At 38.6% G+C, this 23,180-nt stretch overlaps 1 protein-coding gene and 1 pseudogene across 1 annotated transcript in view; one reads left to right on the forward strand and one right to left on the reverse strand.

Annotated features, from left to right (window-relative positions):
* TBC1D8B (TBC1 domain family member 8B) overlaps window positions 1–19,494 on the forward strand; it is a 73,650-nt gene extending 54,156 nt beyond the window's left edge. The window contains exons 15-21 of the mRNA XM_004710027.3: window positions 7,017–7,085; window positions 7,263–7,503; window positions 8,176–8,241; window positions 9,775–9,858; window positions 10,908–10,964; window positions 15,410–15,507; window positions 16,925–19,494. Coding sequence (XP_004710084.1) covers window positions 7,017–7,085; window positions 7,263–7,503; window positions 8,176–8,241; window positions 9,775–9,858; window positions 10,908–10,964; window positions 15,410–15,507; window positions 16,925–17,317 — 1,008 coding nt within the window. The 3' untranslated portion in view covers window positions 17,318–19,494. The remainder of the gene's footprint in view (window positions 1–7,016; window positions 7,086–7,262; window positions 7,504–8,175; window positions 8,242–9,774; window positions 9,859–10,907; window positions 10,965–15,409; window positions 15,508–16,924) is intronic.
* Window positions 19,495–22,056: 2,562 nt separating this feature from the next.
* Window positions 22,057–22,923, reverse strand: LOC101649204 (annotated as a pseudogene).
* Between the last annotated feature and the right edge of the window lie 257 nt (window positions 22,924–23,180).

Genomic DNA, 23,180 nt, shown 5'->3' on the forward strand with positions numbered 1-23,180 from the left:
TATATATATATCTTTCTCTTGTGGAGTGACTGGTGGTTTCGATTTGCTGACCTTGCAGTTAGTAGTCGAACATGTAACCACTAAAGATAACAGGTAGAATTAATGAAATGGAAATCTTTTTTTTAAAACCCAGTAGACTTAATAAATGAAAGAGCTGGCTACTTGAAAACTAAATTTTAAAATAGACAAATGTTTGGTAAGTGTGATGAAAGAAATAACAAGTAGACAGCACTGAAAAGGAATGGGTAGTATAACCATAAATAAGATCATTAAGTAAGCGCATAGCACATAAAGGTACACCAAAACTCACTACCATCAAGTCAATGCTGACGCATAGGCACCCTCTGTGGGTTTCTGAGAATGTAACTCTTTATTGAAGTAAAAAGAAAGCCCAGTCTTTCTCCAGAGGAGCTGCTGGTGGTTTTGAACAGTCGACCATGTGGATTACAGCCTGACTACTACACTGCCAAGGCTCCCAGCACATAAAGGTACCATTGCTTAATCATTGCATGAGTTCCATAAACGTGATACCAAATACATCTAGATGAAATGGATAATTCTCTAGAAAAATATAAATGAGCAAAATTAACTAAGGAGAAAATTTGAACAAAAAGAACTGAAAATATAATCTATGCTCCACAATAGTTTATAGCATATAAAAATTATCTGTCACTTGAAGGTTTTAGAAAATGAGCCTATTAAGCCATCTGGAATGGATGTCTTTTTAGTGAGAGTGTAGCTCTTTGATTATATTTTGATTATATTTTCAGTTCTTTTTGTTCAAATTTTCTCCTTAGTTAATTTTGCTCATTTATATTTTTCTAGAGAATTATCCATTTCATCTAGATGTATTTGGTATCACGTTTATGGAACTCATGCAATGATTAAGCAATGGTACCTTTATGTGCTGCGAGCCTTGGCAGTGTAGTAGTCAGGCTGTAATCCACATGAAAATTTCTACTCCCATAAAAAGTTACAGTCTTGGAAACCCACGTGGACATTTCTACCCTGTCCTATAGGGTCACTATGATTTGGAATCCACTCAATAGAAGTGCCAAGATAATGACCGTGCCATTAGTGCTTATTTTCCCTGGAGTAGTATAAAATTGCATATTTTCTAAACTTCTTGGATTACAACTTTCAGCATAGAGGGTTGTACATCTTCCAATTCTTTTTGAACTGTTGTTTGTAGTTGTTATTAGGTGTCATCAAGTCAGTTCCAACCCGTAGCTACCTCATGCACAGCGAAACACTGCCCTGTCCGGTGCCATCCGCACGAGCCTATTGCTGCAGCCACTGTGTCAATCTGTCTCAGTGAGGGCCTTCCTCTTTTTTGATGCCCCTCCACTTTACTAAGGGACTTGTGTCTCCTGACAATATGTGCAAACTCTGTAAGATGAAATCTTATCATCCTTGCCTCTAAGGAGCACAATGGCCATATTTCTTCCAAGACCAATTTGTTTGTTCTTTTAGCAGTCCATGGTACTTTCAATATTGTTCTCCAGCACCACAATTCAAATGCATCAGTTCTTCTTCAGTCTTCTTTATTCAGTGTCTACCTTTCACATGCATATGACGCAACGGAGAATACCATGGCTTGGGTCAGGTGCACCTTAGTCCTCAAAGAGACATCTTTAATCTACAATACTCTAAGGAGGTCTTGTGCGACAGATTTACATGCTGAAACTAGTCTTTTGATCTCTTAACTGCTGCTTCCATAAGTATTTATTGTGGATCCAAGCAAGACAAAATCCTTGACAACTTCAACATTTTCTCCATATTTTTGTGTGATTATACCTGTTGGTCTAGTTGTGAGGAATTTGGTCTTCTTTACATTGAGTTGTAATTCATACTGAAGGCTGTGATCTTGATCTTCATCAGAAAGTTCAACTGCTCCTCACTTTCAGGAAGCAAGGCTGTGTCATATCACAGGTTGTTAGTAAACTTTCCTCCAACCCTGATGCCTCATTCTTCTTCATATAAGTCAGCTTCTTTGATAATTTGCTCAGCGTACAGTTTGAATAAGTATGGTCACAGGATACAACGCTGACGCACACCTTTCCCGACTTTAAAGCATGTTGTTCTGTTCACACAGCATCTTTTTTATTATTAAAAGATCATTTTACTGGGGACTCTTACAACACTTAATACAATCCATACATTGATTACATCAGGCAAATTTGTACATATGTTGCCTTCATTCTTTTCAAGACATTTACTTTCTATTGAGTCCTTGGCATCAGCTCCTTTTTTCCCCCTCCTCCCCACCCTCATAACCCCTTGATAGATTATAAATTATTTTTTCCATATCTCACACTGTCTCCCTTCCCCAATGTTTTCTGTTGTTCTTACCCCTGGAGAGGGGTGTACGGTTATGTGTCGATCACTGTGATCAGTTTCCCCTTTTTCCCTTCCTCTCCCCCTCCCTTCCCCCTACCCTTGTGTTACCGCTGTTCCCACTCCTGGTCCTTGATTCTGTGTTTCGTGAGCTCCCATCTTTTATCTATACATTTTCCAATTTAGTCTGAATTGAGAAGCAGCACTGGGGTCATGGTAGTGGTGGGTGAGGAAGCCTCAAGGAACCAGAAGAATATTGTGTTTTTCATCCATGCTTTAATGCCCCCTGGTTGACTCATCCCTTCCCTGTGGTCACTCTGTGGGAAGATTGTTCCATTGTCTACAGATGGGCTTTGGATCTCTGCTCCATCCCCCCTCATTTTCAACAATATGTTTTTGTTTGTTTGTTATGTGTCTTTTGATGCCTATTACCCGGTCCCTATGACTCCTCATGATCGCACCAGCAGTGTGCTTTTTCCATGTGGACTTGTTGCTTCTCTGCTGAATGGCGGCTTGTTTATCTGCAAGCCTTTAAGACCCCAAACGCTATATCTTTTAATCTGCCTTCTTCATCACATTTACGTATACACCCATTTGGTCTTCAGTGATTGTGTCAGGAGGGTGGAACTCTCAGACAGCTGATCTGTTAGAACAAAGTGTTCTTATAATGAGGGAGGGTATGAGCAGAGGCCCGAAGTCTATTCACTGCCTCAGAGTATTGCTGTATAAATATATGTACATAGGCCAATACCTCTATTTTTGTGAATTAATGTATTTACATATGTACACCCCTATGTTTATACCTCTATCCATTGCTTTACTTCCTAGGTCCTTCCTCTGTTTCCTTTTACCTTCCTTCTGTCCCACCGTCAATTTCCTCTTATTTCCACCTCTTGGTACCTCCTCTTAACTAGTGTGATATTGCTCTGACACACCACCACCACCACCCCTGCTGGATCCCTATCTCCTCCTTGTTGTTTATTCGAATACCCTAGTTGTTCCCCTGTTTATGGTGCTGCCTGCTCACCACCCCCATCCCCCACCACCCCAATCCCCCACCGCCCTCACCCCCCAGGTCTCCCTGGGACTGTTGGTCCCACTGCTTTCTCCTCCGGCATGCTTCCCATGCCTATCTTATATAGGTAGGCACATCGACTATGACATAGCCCAAACTGATAATAAATTAAAAGTTGAAAAGAAAAAAGAAGAAGAAACGAGAAGGAAAAGAAAAGGAAGAAAAGAAAAAACAAAAAGAGAAGAAATATACAAAAATCCCAGGTCTGTTCTCGGGCCTTCAGGACTGTCCAGGAGCTGCCCCTCTTGGCCTGGAGTCCTTTTTGGGGGGTTCCTCAGGGGATTTGTAGGTTTGCTTTGCCCGAGTTGCTGGTCTGGTATGTTCCCTTCTTGGTTCGTCCCACTGTGGAGAGTTCAGACTGCACTACCTCCCCGTCGTATGACCCCAGATTTGTCCTCTGTCACAGTCTGCTCCAGTAAGGGGACAACATGACACAAGCTGTTGTCGGCTGCACAGTCCCCTCGGTGTCCCATTAGTTCCCCACAGTGACATCATCTTCTGGGCCTGTTGTGCCAGCGTGAGGTCCAGTCCAGTTCTCTCTTTCTCTTCTTCCTTCCTGGTCTGCTTCTGTGTGGGCGTGGCATGCCGGCCCCTCTCCCCAACCTGTAGATTTAGTGTTGTTCTCTGTCACATCTATTTCTAGGGAGGGGATTCACACATCTTGATCTGTGTACAAGTTCATCATGAGCACACAGAAATATTCTGGAATTCCCACTCTTCTCAAATTTATCCAGAGTTTATTATGAATCACATAGTTGAATGCCTTTGTATAGTCAATAAAACTTAAGAAAACTTTTAATATTCCCTGTTTTCAGCCAAGATCCACATGATGTCTGCAAAGATGTCCCTTATTCTATTTCCTCTTCAGAATCCAGCCTGAATATCTGGAAGACCCTGGCCAATGTTCTGCTGCAACCATTGTTGGGTGATCTTCAGCAAAATTTTACTTGCATATGATATTCTACAATTTGAGCATTCTGTTGGAACACCTTTGTTGGGAATGGTACAAGTATGGATCTCTTCCAGTCAGTTGGCCAAGTAGCTTTCTCCCAAATTTCCTGGCATAGACTAGTGATTGCTTTGAGTGCTTCATCAGCTTGTTGAAACATTTCAATTGGTATTCTATCCGTTCCTGGACTTTTGTTTTTGACTAATGCTATCAGTACAGTTTGAGCATCTTCCTTCAGTACCATTGGTTCTTTATCATATGCTACCTCCTGAAATGGTGGAATGTCGACTAGTTCTTTTTGTACAGTGACTCTGTGCATTCTTCCCATCTTCTCTTGATGCTTCTTGCATTATTCAATATTTTGCCCTTTAGAATCTTTCAAAATTGTAATTCTAGACTTGAACTCTTTTCTTGATATGCTGAGCATGTTCTTCCCTTTAGGTTTTCTCATTTTGGGACCTTGCACATTTTGTTATAATGTTTGGCTTTGTCTTCTCAAGCTACCCTTTGAAATTTTCTATTCAGCTCTTATACTTCATTTCTTCCATTTGCTTGAACTACTATATGATTTAAGAGCAAGTTTCAGAGTCCCTTCTGACATCCACTTTGAGCTCTCATCCTTTGTCTTTTTAATGACATTTTGTTTTCCTCATGATTGATGTTCTTGGTGTCCTCCCGCAACTCATCAGATTTTCCATCCTTAGTGTTCAATGCACCAAATCTGTCCTTGAGATATTCTTGAAATTCAAGTCAGATAGGCTCAAGGTCATATTTTGGCTCTTATGGGTTTCTTTTAATTTTCTTCAGCTTTATAATGAACTTACATATGAGCAATTGAAGAGCTATTCCATAATCATCCTCTGGCCTGGTTTTAGCTGCTGATATTTAGTTTCTCCATCATGTCTTCCCACAGATGTAGTCAATTGGATTTCTGTGTATTCCATCTGGAGAAGTTCATGTGCATCGTTGCCTTTTGTGTTGTTGTAAAAAGGTATTTGTTGTGAACAAGTCACTGGTCTTGAAAAATTCTATCATGTGATCTCCAGCTTCATTTCTACCACCAAGTCCATATTTTTCAACTACTGTTCCTTCTTTGTTTCCAACGTCAGCATTTCAATTTTCCAATATTTATCAATGCATCTTGATTGCAGGTTGGATCCATTTCTGACTGAAGTCGGCAAAATTCTTCAATTTCTGCACTACTAGCTTTTGTGGTTGGTGCATACATTTGAATAATAGTTGTCTTGATTGGATTTCGTTGAAGGCATATAGATATACTTAAGAGGTCAACACTGAGACACTGGACGGAGATAGGACTGAGACACAGAATGTGAGGTTAAGGGCGGCTTTATGAGGGTCGGGAAAGAACTCCCGGGAGGGAAGGGAGAGCACAGAGAGGGACAGGAGCATCTTGAGCGCCTGGGCGGTTCCGAGACCCAAGAGTGAGGTCAGGGAAGTCGCAGCTTGTCGGTGAGGCGGTGGGAGAGATGGAGGGCTCGAGCTAGGGAGGGAGACCTTGACAACAAGAAGGGAGATTTCTTGCTTGCAGCTGCAGGACCTTGAGTCAGGATGCGACCCGCGGGAAATGCCTTTGTTGCTGGGTCAGGGGCTGCAGGTCCTTGGTCTGGGGAGATAAGCTCCCTGGAAGGTCGGAGCAGAAGATGCAGACTTCAATAGCTCACTTATCTTCCCCAGAGGCTGGAAATGGGGGCCTTGAAGTTCTTTCTTCCTGAGGAGTCGGAGAGGAGATGGGGACCTGGCCCAAACAATACTCCTATCACAGACAGCTTTGTACTTCATGGGTGATTTCTGTAATGGCCTTTTTGACAATGAATACAACGCCATTCCTCTTGATTGCAGTATTCCTGGCATAGTAAATCTATAATTTTCTGATTCAAAATGGCCAGTACCAGTCCATTTCAGCCCACTAATGCTTAGGATGCTGATCTGTATATGCGTTGCAATTCGTTTTTTGACAACGTCCAACTTTTCAAGATTCACACATCGCAGATTCCAAGTTCTAATCATTAGCAGATTTTTGCAGCTGTTTCTTCTTACTTGATTCATGCCCCATCAGCAAATGAAGATCCCCAAATCTCCAGTCCCAAAGGCTTTCCTCTATCATGTCCCCACTCTGAGAAAGCATCTCCTCCTCGCTCACAGTTCTAATGCCCCCTGGCCCCAGGGGCCCCTCCTCAGGCACTGTCTCCAACAATGCTCTGCTTCCATTCATTAAACCTTCAGTATTTGATAGTGCCATTGAAGTATGGCAATTTAATTCACAGCCCCACATGATCCATTAACAAATTGCTTATATGTTCACAGCAAAGTTTATGAAATGGGACTTGAATATTGTTGCTTATATATATTTTAAATATTAAGTGACTGTCCTTTAGCAGTGATTTCTTGAGCATGCAGAAATTAAGGTCTCAATGTACATATCCAAGTAAAATTGTACATACAGTCTATATACAATTTTTTAAAGTTAAAGTGGTTGCATTTACCTTTGCTTTTCTTTTAAGTTTTTTTCTTTTAAAACTTAAAAGAAATAAGGTTTCTTCTACCAGAGAGATCTCTAAATTAATTTAAAGAAAACATCTATATTGAAAAGTTAAGTTCTAGATTCTGAATTCCTTCTAATCTTTTCTTTTTAAGTTGCGCGTTGTATCACAAGATGTGAAATTGAGCCTTCAGGAATTGGATGAACTTTATGGCATCTTTAAGGTATGATTATTTTTCTAGCAAACAAAAAGCAGTGCTCGTATAGCAGAATTTTATCCCAATCCCTCTTAAGTATTTTATCTTTAATTATTTAAACAGATAGGCTTAACCAAAAAAAAAAAAAGCTCTTCCAAAATGACTTTCTGATGCAATGTCCTTTTTATTATTTGCTTTTTCTAGAAAGAGCTGTTTCTTTCTTGTTATTGGAGTTTGAATTGTCCAGTGTTGAAGCACCATGATCCCAGCCTGCCATATTTGGAACAGTATCAGATCGACTGTGAACAGTTCAGAGTATTGTATCACTTCTTGAGTCCCTGGGCTCATTCTGCAAACAGAGATGTGCTAGCTTTATGGACATTCAGATTGTTGGATGAAAACTCAGACTGCCTTATAAACTTCAAAGAATTCTCCTCTGCAATTGGTAGGATGATGCCCAATCATTTTTTTTCTTTTTAAAGCAAGAAAATAACCCCTAAAAATATGTAATTCTGCTTAGTACCACCAATTTAGTCCGCTTCCATCACCCTGGGTTGAATTATCTCCAGCTTTGGCAATACTGGACTTTTTCTGTGTTTGCTGTCAAGACTAATTATATGGATCTAATTTTGCCGCAACCCTCCCGGGGGAAAAAAAGCTGTTAGATGTGGGTGTTTCAGTGAAGGAAGAGAATGTCCTGGCTTTCCCACGCTTAGGTGCATGAGTGCTACAGGACTTTCCACCTCAGGAAAAACCCAACCTAGAAACATGGTAGGGGAATATCCAACAAACAGGTTGTACCAGTTGTATTGTTTATTTCTTCACTCTTTCAAATTACCCCAGCATGCTTTGTTATCAGAGATTGCCCATTCCAGAGCAGTTTTCTTGTCAAATGAGCCATAAGGTTTCATTCCAAAGAAAAAAAGATAAAGGTTATTTTACTTATACAATTGAAGGAGCAGATCCACGTGACTGGGGGGTTGTTTACCTATTAATTTAAGCAGGAGTGGGTTTCTGATTCCTGGCTAAGAACTGTGTCTTAATTAATCTGTGTAGCTGGAATTAATTAAATGTCCTTTGGATACATGACTATTTACCATTGAATTTTATTGAACAGACATAATGTACAATGGAAGTTTTACAGAGAAGCTTAAACTGCTTTTTAAGCTGCACATTCCTCCAGGTAAGATTTTAATAGTCTTTAATGAGGGACAGCAAATTTAAGTGCTCGGCTGCCAACAGAAAGGACGGCAGTTCGAATCCACCAGCTGTTCCACAGGACGAAAGATGTCTTTCTATTATGTGTGCATAAGAATCATGTGGGCCTGGGGGGGGGGGTTGTTAAGATATAGATTATGATCCAGTCAATCTGGGGTGGAAAAGGCAAATTCTCAGTATGGGGTTGAAACAGAATGAAAAATTTCAAAGGCCCGCTTTAACATGCACTCTTTAATTTGATCTTCATAGTATCTGCGAAAGGTAATATTATTTTTCCAATAATAATTGATGATAAGGAAACTGAAAGTGGGAAAGATTAAATAACTGACTGAAGATCATATTGCTAATAAATGGTGTCGCTGGAATTCAAACTGAGATGGGACTCCAGATCTCAGGTTTCTTTCTATTCTACCAAACTGCTTCAAAGTTACCACACCATTGCAATTTACTTTAGTGTTTTCCACTGACCTGAAAAGACAGCTTTTCTTAGGTCTGTTCAATGCTTTGAGAAAGCAGCGTTAGGCTTTAAATTGAAGGCTTGTTGCCAAAATACCTTTTAGCTTTGACAGGGTAGTTCACCAAAACAATGGGTACCTCAGAGTTCTCCTAAAGGTACACTTGGGTGCCCTTTCAGTCTTGCCAGAACAGCCTTCATCAGACCAGAAAAATCATCTTTAACTTTTTACACACCCAAATCACCCGCACAGCATTAAGAACAAAAGAGAAACAACTGGATAATTTAAATACAAAAGGAGTTTACATTTAGTTTCACACTCAAATAAACCCTACAGATGGTTTTTGAAACGATAAATCTTTACAAGAGCAACTGGTAGGTTTGAACCTGCTCACCCTGTGGTTAGCAGCCCAATGCCCCCACCAGGGATCTTTAAGTTGTTGCCATCGAATATACTTACAGTAATGGAATCAAAAAACAGGTAAATCATTATATTATAGCCTAACTAGTAAGCAAAGCACCTATCTTCACTTTACTATTAGTATATCTGAACATTGTATGACTTAACATGTGATACTTTTGTCTTCAAAAGGAATTCTTTTGAGTGCTATTATTATAGTCCCTTGTTTTGTCATTGAAGCTTTTTAAATGACTTGGGTCACACTTTCAGAAATTTCCAAATGCCATATTTTCTTATTTCAATTTGTAATGGCTCTCAGAAAGCTTTTATAAAGCAAGCAGAAGAAATACTAGGACTCAAAATGACTAAGCACTTTTTATTCTTCATTAGTAAAATAACATCACTTACATGATTTTTTTTCACATGTCCTTTGTCTACAGAGACCCTTTTATTTTTATTGTGAACTGTTGTGGGGAAAGTTTACATTTCAGACTATCAACTGTGTATTCAACAGTTCAAACCACTTATCAACACCCGCCCCATACAGAGACCCTTTATTTAACTTGGTGCCCCAGTTTACCTGATGTGCTATGCACCTCCTCTTTCTCATTGTTAGTAAATGTGGTTTGGGTTTCTGTTTACAGCTTATACTGATGTGAAATCACAGGACCCTTCAAAAGGAGATGAACTTTCCAAGGAGGAATTACTTTATTTCAGTCAACTGCACGGTATATTTCTGTTTAAAAGTTTATCTGTACTGATCATTGATTTCATAGAGATCATCCTGGCTTAAAATTTTTCTTGACCTAATTATAATTAGTAATATTGGGATTAATTACACTTCTTTTGTTCTACTGTAGCACTTTGCACAGTATTAAGTTCCTGGTAAGTATACCATAAATATTTGATTTATTAGTCAAACTGCATTTGGGGGTTTTGATATGTATACTTTCCTATTTGCTGGATAATCAAAAAAGAAAATGAATTTTGTTTCTACTTATGTTTCAGAAATTTCAGAATTGTATCAGCAAGGCATTTTCATGTCTTGCTATAAAACATAATGAAGACAATAAAACCTTTGCTGATTGGGGGTCATAGTTATTCAAACAGTGAATGCTCATTATAATTACTCTCGATATAAAAGCCATGGATGAATCTGCCTTGAAGACGTAATTTGGAAGTGATATGAGTTTATTTTTATACTCTTCGCTTCAGTTTCATAAATATGCAATGTCTCTTGGAGGAATGAGGTCTGATGAATGTATATTTTTGGTTACTGTAGGTTAAAGTATTTGAACATGATGTTTAAAAAGACCATAGGAATCATCTAAGTCAAGACTATATATATAGGCACTGAGGTCCAGTGAGAAGTAACGGGTACAAAATTTCACAATGAGTTATTACTAGAAACTTCTGCCTTTAAGTGTGCTTTTCTCTTCTTTCTTTTTCATTTTTCCTCATAGTAAAAGTAATGTGATTCAATAAGAGGAAAATCAGAAAGAGCAAAATATTACCCAGAATGAACACTACTTGGCATACTTCCTCCTAGGATTTTTTTTTAATATAGATTTTTCCTCAGTGTTACTTTTACTCTTCCAGTTAGTAAGTCCTTCCACGACTAATGCAGGAAGGTAGGTTAGATCAGCTATAATTGGTTAGCTGACTCAAAGAAAGTAGCATGCACTTACAAGAAGTCCTTATATATGAAATATTGTTTTATTTTCGCATGGTACAGATTAACTAGCTAACAAAATGCAATTGCCCTCTGTTCCTCTAGTTTCCAGGCCGGCAAATGAGAAGGAAGCAGAATCAGTGAAAAATAGCCCTGATAAAGGTACTGTGACCTAGGGATATCATGTAACTTAGGTTATTAAGCTAAGATTTTTGTAATCAACTACACAGGAGGAACCGTGGATTCTTTTTAGGGCTATTTATTTGTTCTCAGCCCGTTTTCAGTTTCTTTGTGTTGGTCTAACAATTTTTACCTCTTTTGATAACTCTCAGAAACTAGAGAACATATAATAGTCAATGGCCTACATTATTATTTTTGAATGATTTATTTCCAAAGTAATAAATAGTACTTTCCTCATGCCCCTTGCTCAACACTACCTTGAGGTAGATACTGAAAACAGAATGGTGATCCAGGAGAGTGCAGAAACTATCCAACAATATCATTACTGTCACAGACAAGCAAAGTTTTTTGAAGATAATTCAAGAGCATTTGCAGCAATCCTTCAACAGGGGGGGAGAAAGACTGAACTTTCTACTCCTGTAAAGAGTCACAGTCTCAAAAACGCACAGGGAGGCAGTTCTACCCTGTCCTATAGGGGCACTATGAGTTGGCATCAACTCAATGGCAGTGAGTTTCAACTGCCAGAATTTCAAGTGAGATTCAAGAAGAGGGTCTGGAATAAGGGACACCGTTGTGAATATCAGAGATATCTTGGCTGAAAGCAGAGAATACTAGAAAGATGTTTACCTGATTTGTATTGCTTATACAAGAGCATTCAACTCTGGATACTACTAATGCATTATGGCTAACATTTCAAAGAATAAGAATTCTGATCTTGGGGAACCTATACATAAACCAAGAGACACAGTCATTCAAACAGAGTGGTTTAAAATCAAGAAAGTTGTGCATCACCATATTTACTCAATCTGGATGCTGAGCACATAATTCAAGAAACTGGACTATATGAAGAATAACACAGCATTAGGATCACAGGAAGATGCATTAACCACCTGTGATATGTAGATGACTTAAAGCATTTACTTTACTAATAAAAATCAAAGACTACAGCCTTCAGTATAGATTTCTTTTTTAATATCATTTTATTTGGGGGCTCATACAGCTCTTATCACAATCCATCCATCCATTGTGTCAAGCACATTATCCATATGTTGCCATCATTTTCAAAACATTTTCTTTTTACTTGAGCCCTTGGTATAAACTCATCCCCTACCCAAATGAACTCTTGATAATTTATTTTTAAAAATGTATCTTACACCGACTGCTATCTCCCTTCACTTATTTTTCTATTGTCCATTCCCGTGAGAGGGGGTTATATGTAGACCATTATGATCGGCTCCTCCTTTCTCCCCCCCACCTTTCCCTTACCCTCCTGGTATCACTATTCTCATTATTTGTCCTGAGGGGTTTATCTGTCCTGGATTCCCTATGTTGCGAGCTCTTTTCTGTACCAGTATACATGGTCTAGTTCTGGTCCAGCCGGATTTGTAAGGTAGAATTGGGGTCATGATAGTGTGGCGGGGAGGAAGCATTAAAGAGCTAGAGGAAGGTTGTATGTTTCATCGGTGCTATGCTGCACTCTGCCTCGTTTCTTCCTTGTGATCCTTCTGTAAGGGGGTGTCCAATTGTCTACAGATGGGCTTTGGATCTCCACTCTGCACTCCTCCTCACTCACATTGACATGATTTTTTTGTTCTTGGTTTTTGATGCCTGATACCTGATCCCATCGACAACTCATGAGCACACAGGCTGGTGTGCTTCTTCCATGTGGGCATTGTTGCTTCTCAGCTAGATGGCTTCTTGTTTATCTTCAAACCTTTAAGACCCCAGACGCTATATTATTTGATAGCTGGGCACCATCATCTTTTTCTCCCCACATTTGCTTATGCACCCAGAATGCCGGGTTATTAGAATAAAATGTTCTTGTGTTGAGGGCATACTTAAGTATAGGCCCTTGTACCTTTTGTGTTGGTGTTTTACTACCTCCCTTTCTTATCAGTATGTTTTGTGTATGTGTGTGTGTGTGTGTGCTTGCTTTCTACCATTGAGACAATGCTACCTTGGGGACTGTTATCTCTTGGTTGCTCTCTGGGTGAGGTTGTTCTATGTGGTGGTCTCTTATTTGTGCTTGGTTAATCTTGTTATTCGGCCCATACTGGGTGGGCATGGAGCTTTTGTAGGGCTGGGTTTCTTTTAATGTATTCTTTGAGTTTTCTTGTCTGGGAAGACTCTTACTTACCCACCTATCTTGATATGTAATTTAGCTGGATAGAATACTCTTGGGTTTGGATAATTTTCCTTTAAATATGTTGCTCCACTCTCTCCCTCTTCTTCATTGTCCACTGATAGGTCTGAGCATATTATCATTAGGGTGCCTTCATAGTAGTCTGCTTGTCTTTCCCTAGCTGCTCTTATGATTTTCTCCTTTTCCTCAAAGGTTGTGTTGAAGTAAAGCCCTTGGGCCGTCCAAAGAGGCCCTGTACCAGCCGAGACTGTGGTGGGGCTAAGGTTTAGCCCTAGCTGGCCTCCTCAGTAGTAAGCCAGCTCTTCGAAACCTAGTGGATCTGCATCTACTTATCTTTATGATGCTCCTTCTGTAACCCAGACAGTGGAGTTTCCCTTCAGCGGCTCTCCTGTGCTGATTTCTGCGGAGTCCCTCTGGTGTGATATTCGGTCACCATCTTGCTGGAACTCTCCCTTCAGTAAAGATTTGATCTCAACATAAAAATTTTTTGAAATCCTTACAACTGCACCAATAAGCAACATCAAAATAAATGAAGAAAATATTGAAGTTGTCAAGAATTTCATTTTACTTGGATCTACAATCACTGACCAAAGAAGCAACAGTCAAGAAATCAAATAATGTATTAGGTTAACTACCTGCCAAAGACCACTTTAAAGTGTTAAGGAGCAAAGATGTCACTTTGAGGACTTAAATGTGCCTGCCCAAGCTATAATATTTTCATTTGCCTCATATGCATGCAGAAGCTGGTCAATAAATAAGGAAAACCAAATAATTTATGCATTGGAATTGTGTTGGTGAAGAATATTTGATATACTATAGACTGCCAAGAGAAGGAACAAATCTGTCTTAAAAGAAGTACTATAGCCAGAATGCTCTTTAGAAGCGAGGATGATGAAGCGTCATCTCATGTTCTTTGGACATGTTATCTGGAAGGAGCTTGGTAAAGTAAAGGGGTAGCGGAAAAAGAGGAAGACTGTCAAGGAGATGGATTACCACAGTGACTGTAATAGTGGTCTCAATGCAATGATTATGAGGATGGAACAGGACTAGACAGTGTTTTCTTGACTCAACCACATGTAACACCAACAAACAATTTATTGCTATAACTAGGCCTGTATTGATAGATATTTCAGTTGTTTCTAATTATTCTTCTTACAAATCATACTGCAACATACATTTTAGGGTACTTTTACAAATATGTGTGTAGGACAGTACAGATACATATAAGTGTGGCAATGCTGGAATAAGTACAAAGAGTTATGCATATTTAATATTTCAATAGAGACTATTAAACTGTAATCTATGATGATTGTTTATTTTTAGTAAATTCTAGTTAAGAAAGAATTACTGTTTAGGAAGCATTTTAGAGTGATGGAAAATTTGTCAATAGATATTGGGGTTGGATGTACATCCATCCATCCATCTTGCATATGTAATTTAATTAATGTCATGGAATTATACCTGTGAAAAATTTTTAACTTGGTAAATTTTATGTTGTATATCTTTTTACAACAATAAAAACAATAGAAAAGAATAATTAATTGCTTAAATGTACATATTTCCCTGGTCATTCAGTATTTCCACCCAGTTTCCCAAGGGATTCTAAAACATTATTAATAAATTAACACCAAAAAATAAATTAATGAATCAATACCAATATCTTGGTTTAAAGCAGTGGTTCTCAACCTTCCTAATGTTGTGACCCTTTAATACAGTTCCTATTTTGGTGACCCCCCCCCTTCACCAACCATAAAATTATTTTCGTTGCTACTTCATAACTGTCATTTTGCTATTGTTATGAATTGGGCGACCCCTGTGAAAGGGTCGTTAGACCCCCAGAGAGATTGTGGCACACAGGTTGAGAACCGCTGGTTTAAAGGAATCTTTTAAGGAATGAGTGAATGAGTAGTGGTTTTGACTTTTTGAAAAAGAGCTGCTATAGACCACAGTGGCATATACATATTAAGAACACAATATATAAGCTCTTTTTAATGTCTTTGTATTAGAATGTCTGCATGAAATTTGCATTGTCCAAACGTGGTGGGCTGTTGCAGTTTAAATACATCCTTTGTCCTCAAATTCTCTCTGCTCTCAACTTTCCTAAAATAAAAATCTTTGTCTAATTGGAGATAGAGAAAGCATTCTAAGAGCCGATGAATGAAAGAAAAGGTAAATCCAGATAATTGACTGAATTTGAACAGAAATGGACTCAATGAAATGTATGGACTCAAAGGAAACTCTAGTGGGTTGTTTAATATGAAATGGTGCTATTCCCTTTCTTTAGGCAAAGGCAAAGTTGATATTCAAGCCTACCTAAGTCAGTGGCAAGAAGAGCTTTTCAAAAAGGAAGAGAACATTAAGAATTTGCCAAGAATGAATCAGGTATAGTATTTTCTTCTTTTTTTTTTTTAGGCATAGTATTTTAAGCAAGAAAATTCTAGGTTCTCATTTTGGGTATGAATCTAGGTGAACTCTGAAGTAGCTAACATGCTATTCTGAAAACAGTGAAACGATCTATGTATTATCTCTAACTTGCACAGAAGAGTGGGAACCAGATTTAAGTATTTTTAAAATGCTTAAATGCATCTTAATGTTTCAGTATAATTCCACTGACATAAACATTTATGCCTATAAAAAGTCATGATGATCCATATAATTCAGTGCCTTCTCTTCCACAGAAGAGTAGGAAAATCTCACTTTGGATAAGTTCATTCATTTAGTCACCATTTTTAATGCTTACTAGTTGCGCCAAATCCAAAAGTAGCTAAAAAATTACTAATAGAGGGCCAACCCTGGTTCCTATGAGCTCCTTATCTGTGCCTGCTCAGGCAGTACAAACAACTACAGTTGACACAATTCATCTCTTTCGTACACACTATCCAGTCAGAATGTAGTCTTATTTTTCAATTAAATTGTGTTTTCTTGGGTACTATGGATCCTCAACATATGACCAAAATGAGAAGTATCAAACAACTTAATATTTCTCAGTGGACTAGGTAATTTGAGAACTGAATATAAGTATTTTAAATTAGTCAGTATATTTATTTCTAGGTTATTATGAATGAATAATACCACAGCCTACGGAAGAAAAAGAAATTTTAAAAAGCTTGTTACCATATATATTTTTTTATAACGTATACCCTGTAAATGTATAAGTAAACTTTTCTGATGGGATGATTGACTTTTTTAGGTTAGAATCATTTTTTTAATTGACAAACTATCTAAGGGCAATTATCAGAAAGACTATTTTATATCACAGCTTGGGTCCCATCTTAGTCTTTAAAAAGGAACATGCCCAAATGGGCTTCTTAGGTCATCATTGCACTATTAAATGGGTCTCAAAACAACTCTCTTCCTAGTAAATTGCCCTAGTTGAACTGCCCACTTTGAGCCATTTGTGGAGATTAAGTGGAACTCATTCTTCATTCTTGTAGTAAGTTTGGTTAATGAGTGAATGAATGATTTACAGGTAGGGAAATATGGGACTGTGTCTAATTAAAATCCTGTTTAACATTGAAGTATGCCTACAGGTAAACTCTCCAGGAATTTGTCATGCTAAATATATTGTGCTGCCTACTATGAGACAATACGTGAGAAGACTTAAATGTCATTTTCTTCCATGGTCCATGCTCATCTTTCTTGAACTAATTTATCTTTTGAGATTGATCACCAATTCTCAAGGTTTCTAGGGTGAAGATTATTGTATGGTACAAACTTTATATAGATTATTCACATCTAAATCCTCTTTATATTTGCCAAATCTAATTCAAATGTGATATTTCCAACTTGTGTCTTCTAGTCACAGTTTATTCAGTTTTCAAAGACCCTTTACAACTTATTCCATGGAGACCCCGAAGAAGAGTCATTATATCAAGCCATTGCTGTCGTAACCAGACTTTTACTCAAGATGGAAGAAGTTGGAAGGAAACTCCACAGCCCTACGTCATCAGCCAAAGGATCCTCTGGGACTGTCTGTGGAGGACCCAGTGAGGGGACAACAGAGACCCACTTGCAAGAGATAGATCCCTCCTTACTTAAGGAGGAACCTCAGTGGTCATTCTCATTTGAACAGATTCTTGCATCCTTGTTGAATGAACCTGCTTTAGTGAGGTTTTTTGAGAAACCTATAGGTGTAAAAGCCAAGCTAGAAAATGCAAAAGCCTTTCAGTTAAGGTCTAGAACCAAGATGTAAATCTCCTAACGGGAATTGCCCGTCATAGACAAGTTTAATCAGGATTCATGAAGCTACCAGCTTGACTCCTGGGAGTTTGGTTCCAGAGATTCTCCTGTAAGTTGTTGCCAGTGTGTTTGTGGGCAAAAAGGGGAAGATACTCTGGAGTACAATGATGCTTCCCTCAAATTTTGATATTCTCAAATACAAATGTTCTTTTTATATTTCACAAGATATGCAATGTCAGGAAAATATGTTAAATGTTACCACCAGAGGGCACCAGCTTATCACTTTTAGTAAGGGGTTGCTCTTTGCATATGAATTTAGTGATGATTTTCTAAAGATGGTGGTGTGGTTGAGTGTCAGTGATGGTGATATGTCATACAGATTAAATCATACTTTCCAACCTGTCTCCGATCAATGAGAATGCATTAGAAAACTGGGCTGTGAGATGAATATGCCTTTATTTACCTAGAAAATTGCCATTGGGAAACCCTGTTTTCAAGTCACCTGTCATTTAAAATATTGCAAATTTTGAAATTAATCTGATTTTGTCTTCTAATAAGTATTTTTTAGTAGCTTCTGAGGGTTTCAGACGCTACTGACGTCCACCTCTATCTCTGTTACTGATGTTGTTTTTAAAATCAAGAACTCTAAACTCGTTGATGTAAGAAAAATGTTGGATTTGGATTGTAAGCTTTTTCAAAACGATTAAGAAATGCTTTCATTAACTCTGTACATCTTTCATTTACACTGAGAAATTACTTCAGATTCTTCTGAGCATTGTTTTTTGTGCCGTTTGTCTCAGAATAGCTTGGGACTGCTTTGGTTCTTTGGTTCTAGCTTGAGAGAGTGGATCCTCAACACTCCTGCTTTAAATTACATAAAAAGTAGATACACTTAAAACTGAACTTTTGTTAGTCTGGCAAGTTCATAAAATATACTTGTGTACAGTGATTGTCAAGGTGATGTACAGAATTACCAGCATCTAGCTACAAAGTTCTGACTACCTAATTTAGATATGTAATCTCTGTGTATTTTATGCTGCTCGTAGCTTGTGTTCAGTCCCTACAATGAAAGTCCACTTAAAGAGATAATGGACTTTGTTAGCACTGTTAAAGCAGGCAAACAAACAAACCAAAACGAAATGAATCCACATTTGCCCCGTCTTCTTGCTATCTCGGACAAGAGCAATTCCTCAATCAATCATAGAAATCAAACGCATCTATTGGAATTATATTTCTTCACAAAAGACATTGGTTTTAAGCCCTTTGACTTTTCTAAATATGAAGCCATGAAAGGGCAAACATCTTTCAGTGACCCAAGAAGTCTGCCTTCCCGGGAAGGAATCTGTACAGTCAGCCTTTGATGAGAGTTCCCTGTGAACAAGGCCTTAAACAGAAGGCTTTGTCACCCTAGACTCCACTTATTGCAGAGTTTCAAGAATTTTCAAGTTGACCCTCTAAACATTTCATAAATTGGGCATCATGAAAATCTTTCTTCATGTCTTCAAAACGATGTGGTAAACCTCGTCTTCTCAAAGACCTTGCCACTTAAAGGGGTACTTAGGACATAAACATCTACATCTACTCATCTTCTCAAAAACGATGGACTGAAACGTAATCTACATTTCACAAGTTAATAGTTTATGCACAAAGGAAAAAAGATAATCTATTATGCAATGATACCACAGTAGCTCTGGAGAGACACAAAGTTCTATGTTTATATATAAAGGCACTAGTATACACATTTTGTTGACTATTTTGTTAACTCTATGTACAAAACAAGATAATTTCTTAAGAATATATGTTACTAATATTTGATATTGATTTTAAAGTCAGAATATTGAAGATTACTGAGTATTGTATTTTAGCCTAGATCAATTAAAATTTAATACTTAAGAGACATTTTATGAATTAAAAAAGATTATATGTATAACTTAATAAGGCAAACAATTTTATTTTCTGAGTCTACAAGAGAAACAAATTTTCTAGTTGTTTGTTAAAATAAATGGGTGGTTCTTAATGTTAAAAATCTTACATAGCTGTGTCAAACTGAACCAGTGTATTATAACTTATAAATTACATGAAATGTTATAAGGTGGCTTTACCTGTCTTTATACAAATAAATATTGTAAATCCATTATATTACACATGAAAAAATGGCTTATTTAAATACATTACTGTTATTTATTGTGATGATGTTTTTATTTACATATAACGCAGCTATCAATTGAGAACTTTTCTTCCTGTGTCAGCTTAGATTCCATTTCAGAGAACAGTATTCACTCTAAGTAGTTTTGCTAGGAAAGGATTTATTACTGCATACCAAAAGCCTCAGAGTCCCTGAGTGGTGCAAATGTTTAGCACACTCAGTTGCTAACAGAAAGGCAAGAGATGTGTGTTCATCTAGTCCTAGAGGTATATAGATGGCAGTGAGTTCAGTTTATGTTTCTGGAGAGGCACCTTGCAGAAAGGCCTGGTGATCTATTTCTGCAAAAGCAGCTGTTGAGAACTCCATCGAGCACAGTACTCCAAGATTCACCAAGAATCAGAAGAGACTCAGTAGCCACTGGATTATTTTATTATTTAAATTAAGAGTTACAGATCAGAAGGGACTGACTCTAAACTGATCTTTCAAGAACAATTTCCAAACTATATCACAAAATCGGGCCACGGAAGGAGCTAACAACTCTTCTACAGTCAGGAAACTACTATTTCCACTGTCCTAATGAGGCCAATACTCTTGGTATCGCTACAACCTACTCTAGATTATACATTTATACGAGCAAAATAGCAGCCACGCACCCTGCCTTTCAGCAACTCGCAAGCTAGTGCACTAAATTGTAATAGGAAAACCAGACATATTCATCACCATTTTTAATAGCGCAAGTGGCAGAAGCACTGCCTGTGCCTCTCTTCTACCCTTCAAGTTTCAGGCGGTTGCATCTGGGTCTATATTATAGACATAGAATCCTAGTTGCAGGGGAATCTGTGAAATGTATTTTTAGCTTTCCAACCTCTGCAAAAGAAGAACCCTGGTGGTATAGTGGTTATGAGTTGAGCTGTAACCAACAAGGTCACCAGTTTGAAACCACCAGCCACTCCTCAGGAGAAAGACAAAATTCTCAGTGACAGTTCTACCCTGCACATATACCCCCAAACAAACAGTTATTATAACCTGATGAGCTGACCTCTCTGCCTTGAATCTAACTGGCCCAGCAGAACCCCTCTGGAACCAATGTTTTGATTGGACCTATATTTAGAAGATACCCTAACAAGAGTCCACTCACTTCTAAATCTACCACCTTGGGATAGCAGTCCTCTGATTCTCACCCTAGGGTGTTTCAGCTATAAATCCAAAGGAGCATTTCAATTCCTTTAGTCTGCAACACCGTATTTAATGTAGTCTGGTTCCCTTAGTGAGGTTTCCAAATTATGTAATTCTGATGCAGTCAATGAAGAATGCTAGACTCCTCAAAGAGACAAAACCTAAAATCCAGGTACTCTATAGCACACAGCCAGGGTAAAAAAATGCATGATTGGAATTATATATCTATTAGCTCCCAATAAAATGGAAAAAATGTATATGAATAACAAAATACTCGATTAATTTTTGCCCATTTGGAATCTATATTCGTAATGTTAAACATTCCCTCCAAGGACAGGATCCTCCTTGGGGGATGCTCCCACCAACAGAAGTGAAATCACCTTCTCCAAGGCAGACATGTCCCTCCCTCCCTCTGACCATAATTTCCCAATGAAATTTACTGATCACCATTATAGGAGTGCCTTAATTGGGGCTGGCGGGGATTGTTTGGTCCTGTCCCTCGCTCCCACTAAATAAAAAACTGACCCCAGCTGAGGCAAGACCCCCTTTAAAGAAGTAGTTTTTAAGATGTACAAATAAGATAGTAGTAAATGGATTATAAACATCAAAATGGACATTCCACCACGTTGTTTGAGAGACTGGGTTAAATGCTTACTTGACTGAAAAACAGATGCATGTTTTTGTTTTGGTGTTTGTCCTTATAGTAATAATATTTGCCCCTTTGTAACGTCCAGAATGAGGTTTTCATCAACACTTCACCTATTTGAAATGAGAAAACCACTCATACACTTGAGTTTTTCCCATAGCACTGTCCTGGTAAGCTGTGTTCAGCATCACAACAGTCCTGTGGTATTTTTCCTGAGAAGGAAACAAAATTTAAAAGTCTCACACTGTTCTCTTAAATCAGCCATCACAAAAAATGAGGTTTGAGCGAAACTGCTTTTATGAAAAAATTTACTGTGACTAACAAGAACCTTCCCAGGTGATGCCACTGAGTGCACTAACTCTGAACAAGATGCTAAAATGCTCGTCTACCTGGGTAAAATCTGTACTATGAAAGCTGCCCAGCGCAATTCTGAAGTTTTTTTGTGTATTCGCTCGTATATCCTGTGACATTGCCAAATCTCTCGTTCTTTTTCTAATAATCTTTTTGATGAGTCTTTGGGGTTTTCTGCATATAAAATTATATCATGTGCAAATAGTGACAGTTCCACTTCTTTGGTCATTTGGAATCTTTTGATTTCTTCTTGTCTAATAGTCCTGCTTAAGACTTCCAGCACAATGTTGAATAAGAATGGAGACAGGACATCCTTGTCTGGTTCCACTTCAAAGGGTAAATGCTTTCAGTTTTCCCTGTTGTGTGAGATGGTGGTCATTGGTTTTATTTTGATTATTATTAAATGATTCTTAATTGTTTTCTTTTGTGGTTCTTAACTTGCTGGACATTCCACTGTACCACTGTTGATGTCATCTATGATATCATGAGGGTGGCGCCCATTAACATTGCAGTCCACAGACTGGGCAATCCCCAGGATCTCTTTAATAGTTCCAGAGTTCTCTGATCAGAGATCGGTGCCGCATCTGACGGGCAATGCTGACGATCTCAACGAAAGTGACGTTCCCAATATGCTTAGTGTTTTTCTGCTTCTTTCTATCCCTGGGTGGTTCCTTGAGGGCTTTGATGATGAAGACAGAGGCAGCCGCTACCACTTCAATCTGGGCTTGTCTGTTCTGAATGGTCAATTTCACAGTAAACCTTAAGCCCTTCCCGTCACCGGTTGCCTTGACAATGTCATCACCAACCTTCTTTGGAGACAAACCCAGGGGGCCGATCTTGGGGGCCAGTGCAGACTGACGTGGCACTGACTTCCCCACTGGTGTACCTTAAGTACACCTGGGGCGTGCAGGCTGCCAAACTGCCACACGTCGTCTGGTCCTCCCTCCTCATTTACGCATGGGGAAGCTGAAGCCCAGAAAGTGTTAAAGACACTCGACCAGGACCGCACCGCACCCTGATCGCAACACCGGAAGCTCCTAGGAGGTCTCTAAAAGGCCAAGGGGGAAAAAATTGACATGGGGAAGGCTGGTGCGGCAGGAGCCGCAGGCCTGACTGGCCGTGGTGAGTAGCGATACTCCATCCGGAAGCCCCGGCCACACCTAGAGTACCCAACAACTTTGAACTCCTTGGGGTGGAACTTGGGTGGCATGGCGGAGGCAGCTGGTGTCGGATGAACCCAGATGCAGGATGACCCTAGAAAGTTGTGCCAAACCCTCCTCCCAGCGGAAAGCCAAAAGCAGCCATTGATTTTTTGCATATGGACTTTATTCTGTTGAGAAATCCCTTCTATTCTTATTTGGTTGTGTGCTTTTATCATAAATGAATGTCAGATATTGTCAAATGCCTTTTCTGTATCATTATGATCATGTGGTTATTATTTTGTTTTGTTTATGTGGTGATTGTTTTCTTATGCTGAACCATCCTTGCATAGAGCATGAATCACACTTGATCATGGTGCATTTTTGTACTATATTGTTGGACTCTTGGCCAGGATAT

The sequence above is a fragment of the Echinops telfairi genome, unplaced genomic scaffold (assembly GCF_000313985.2).
Source record: "Echinops telfairi isolate 266 unplaced genomic scaffold, ASM31398v2 ScPeMD7_7427;HRSCAF=8465, whole genome shotgun sequence".
Taxonomy (NCBI): Eukaryota; Metazoa; Chordata; class Mammalia; order Afrosoricida; family Tenrecidae; genus Echinops; species Echinops telfairi.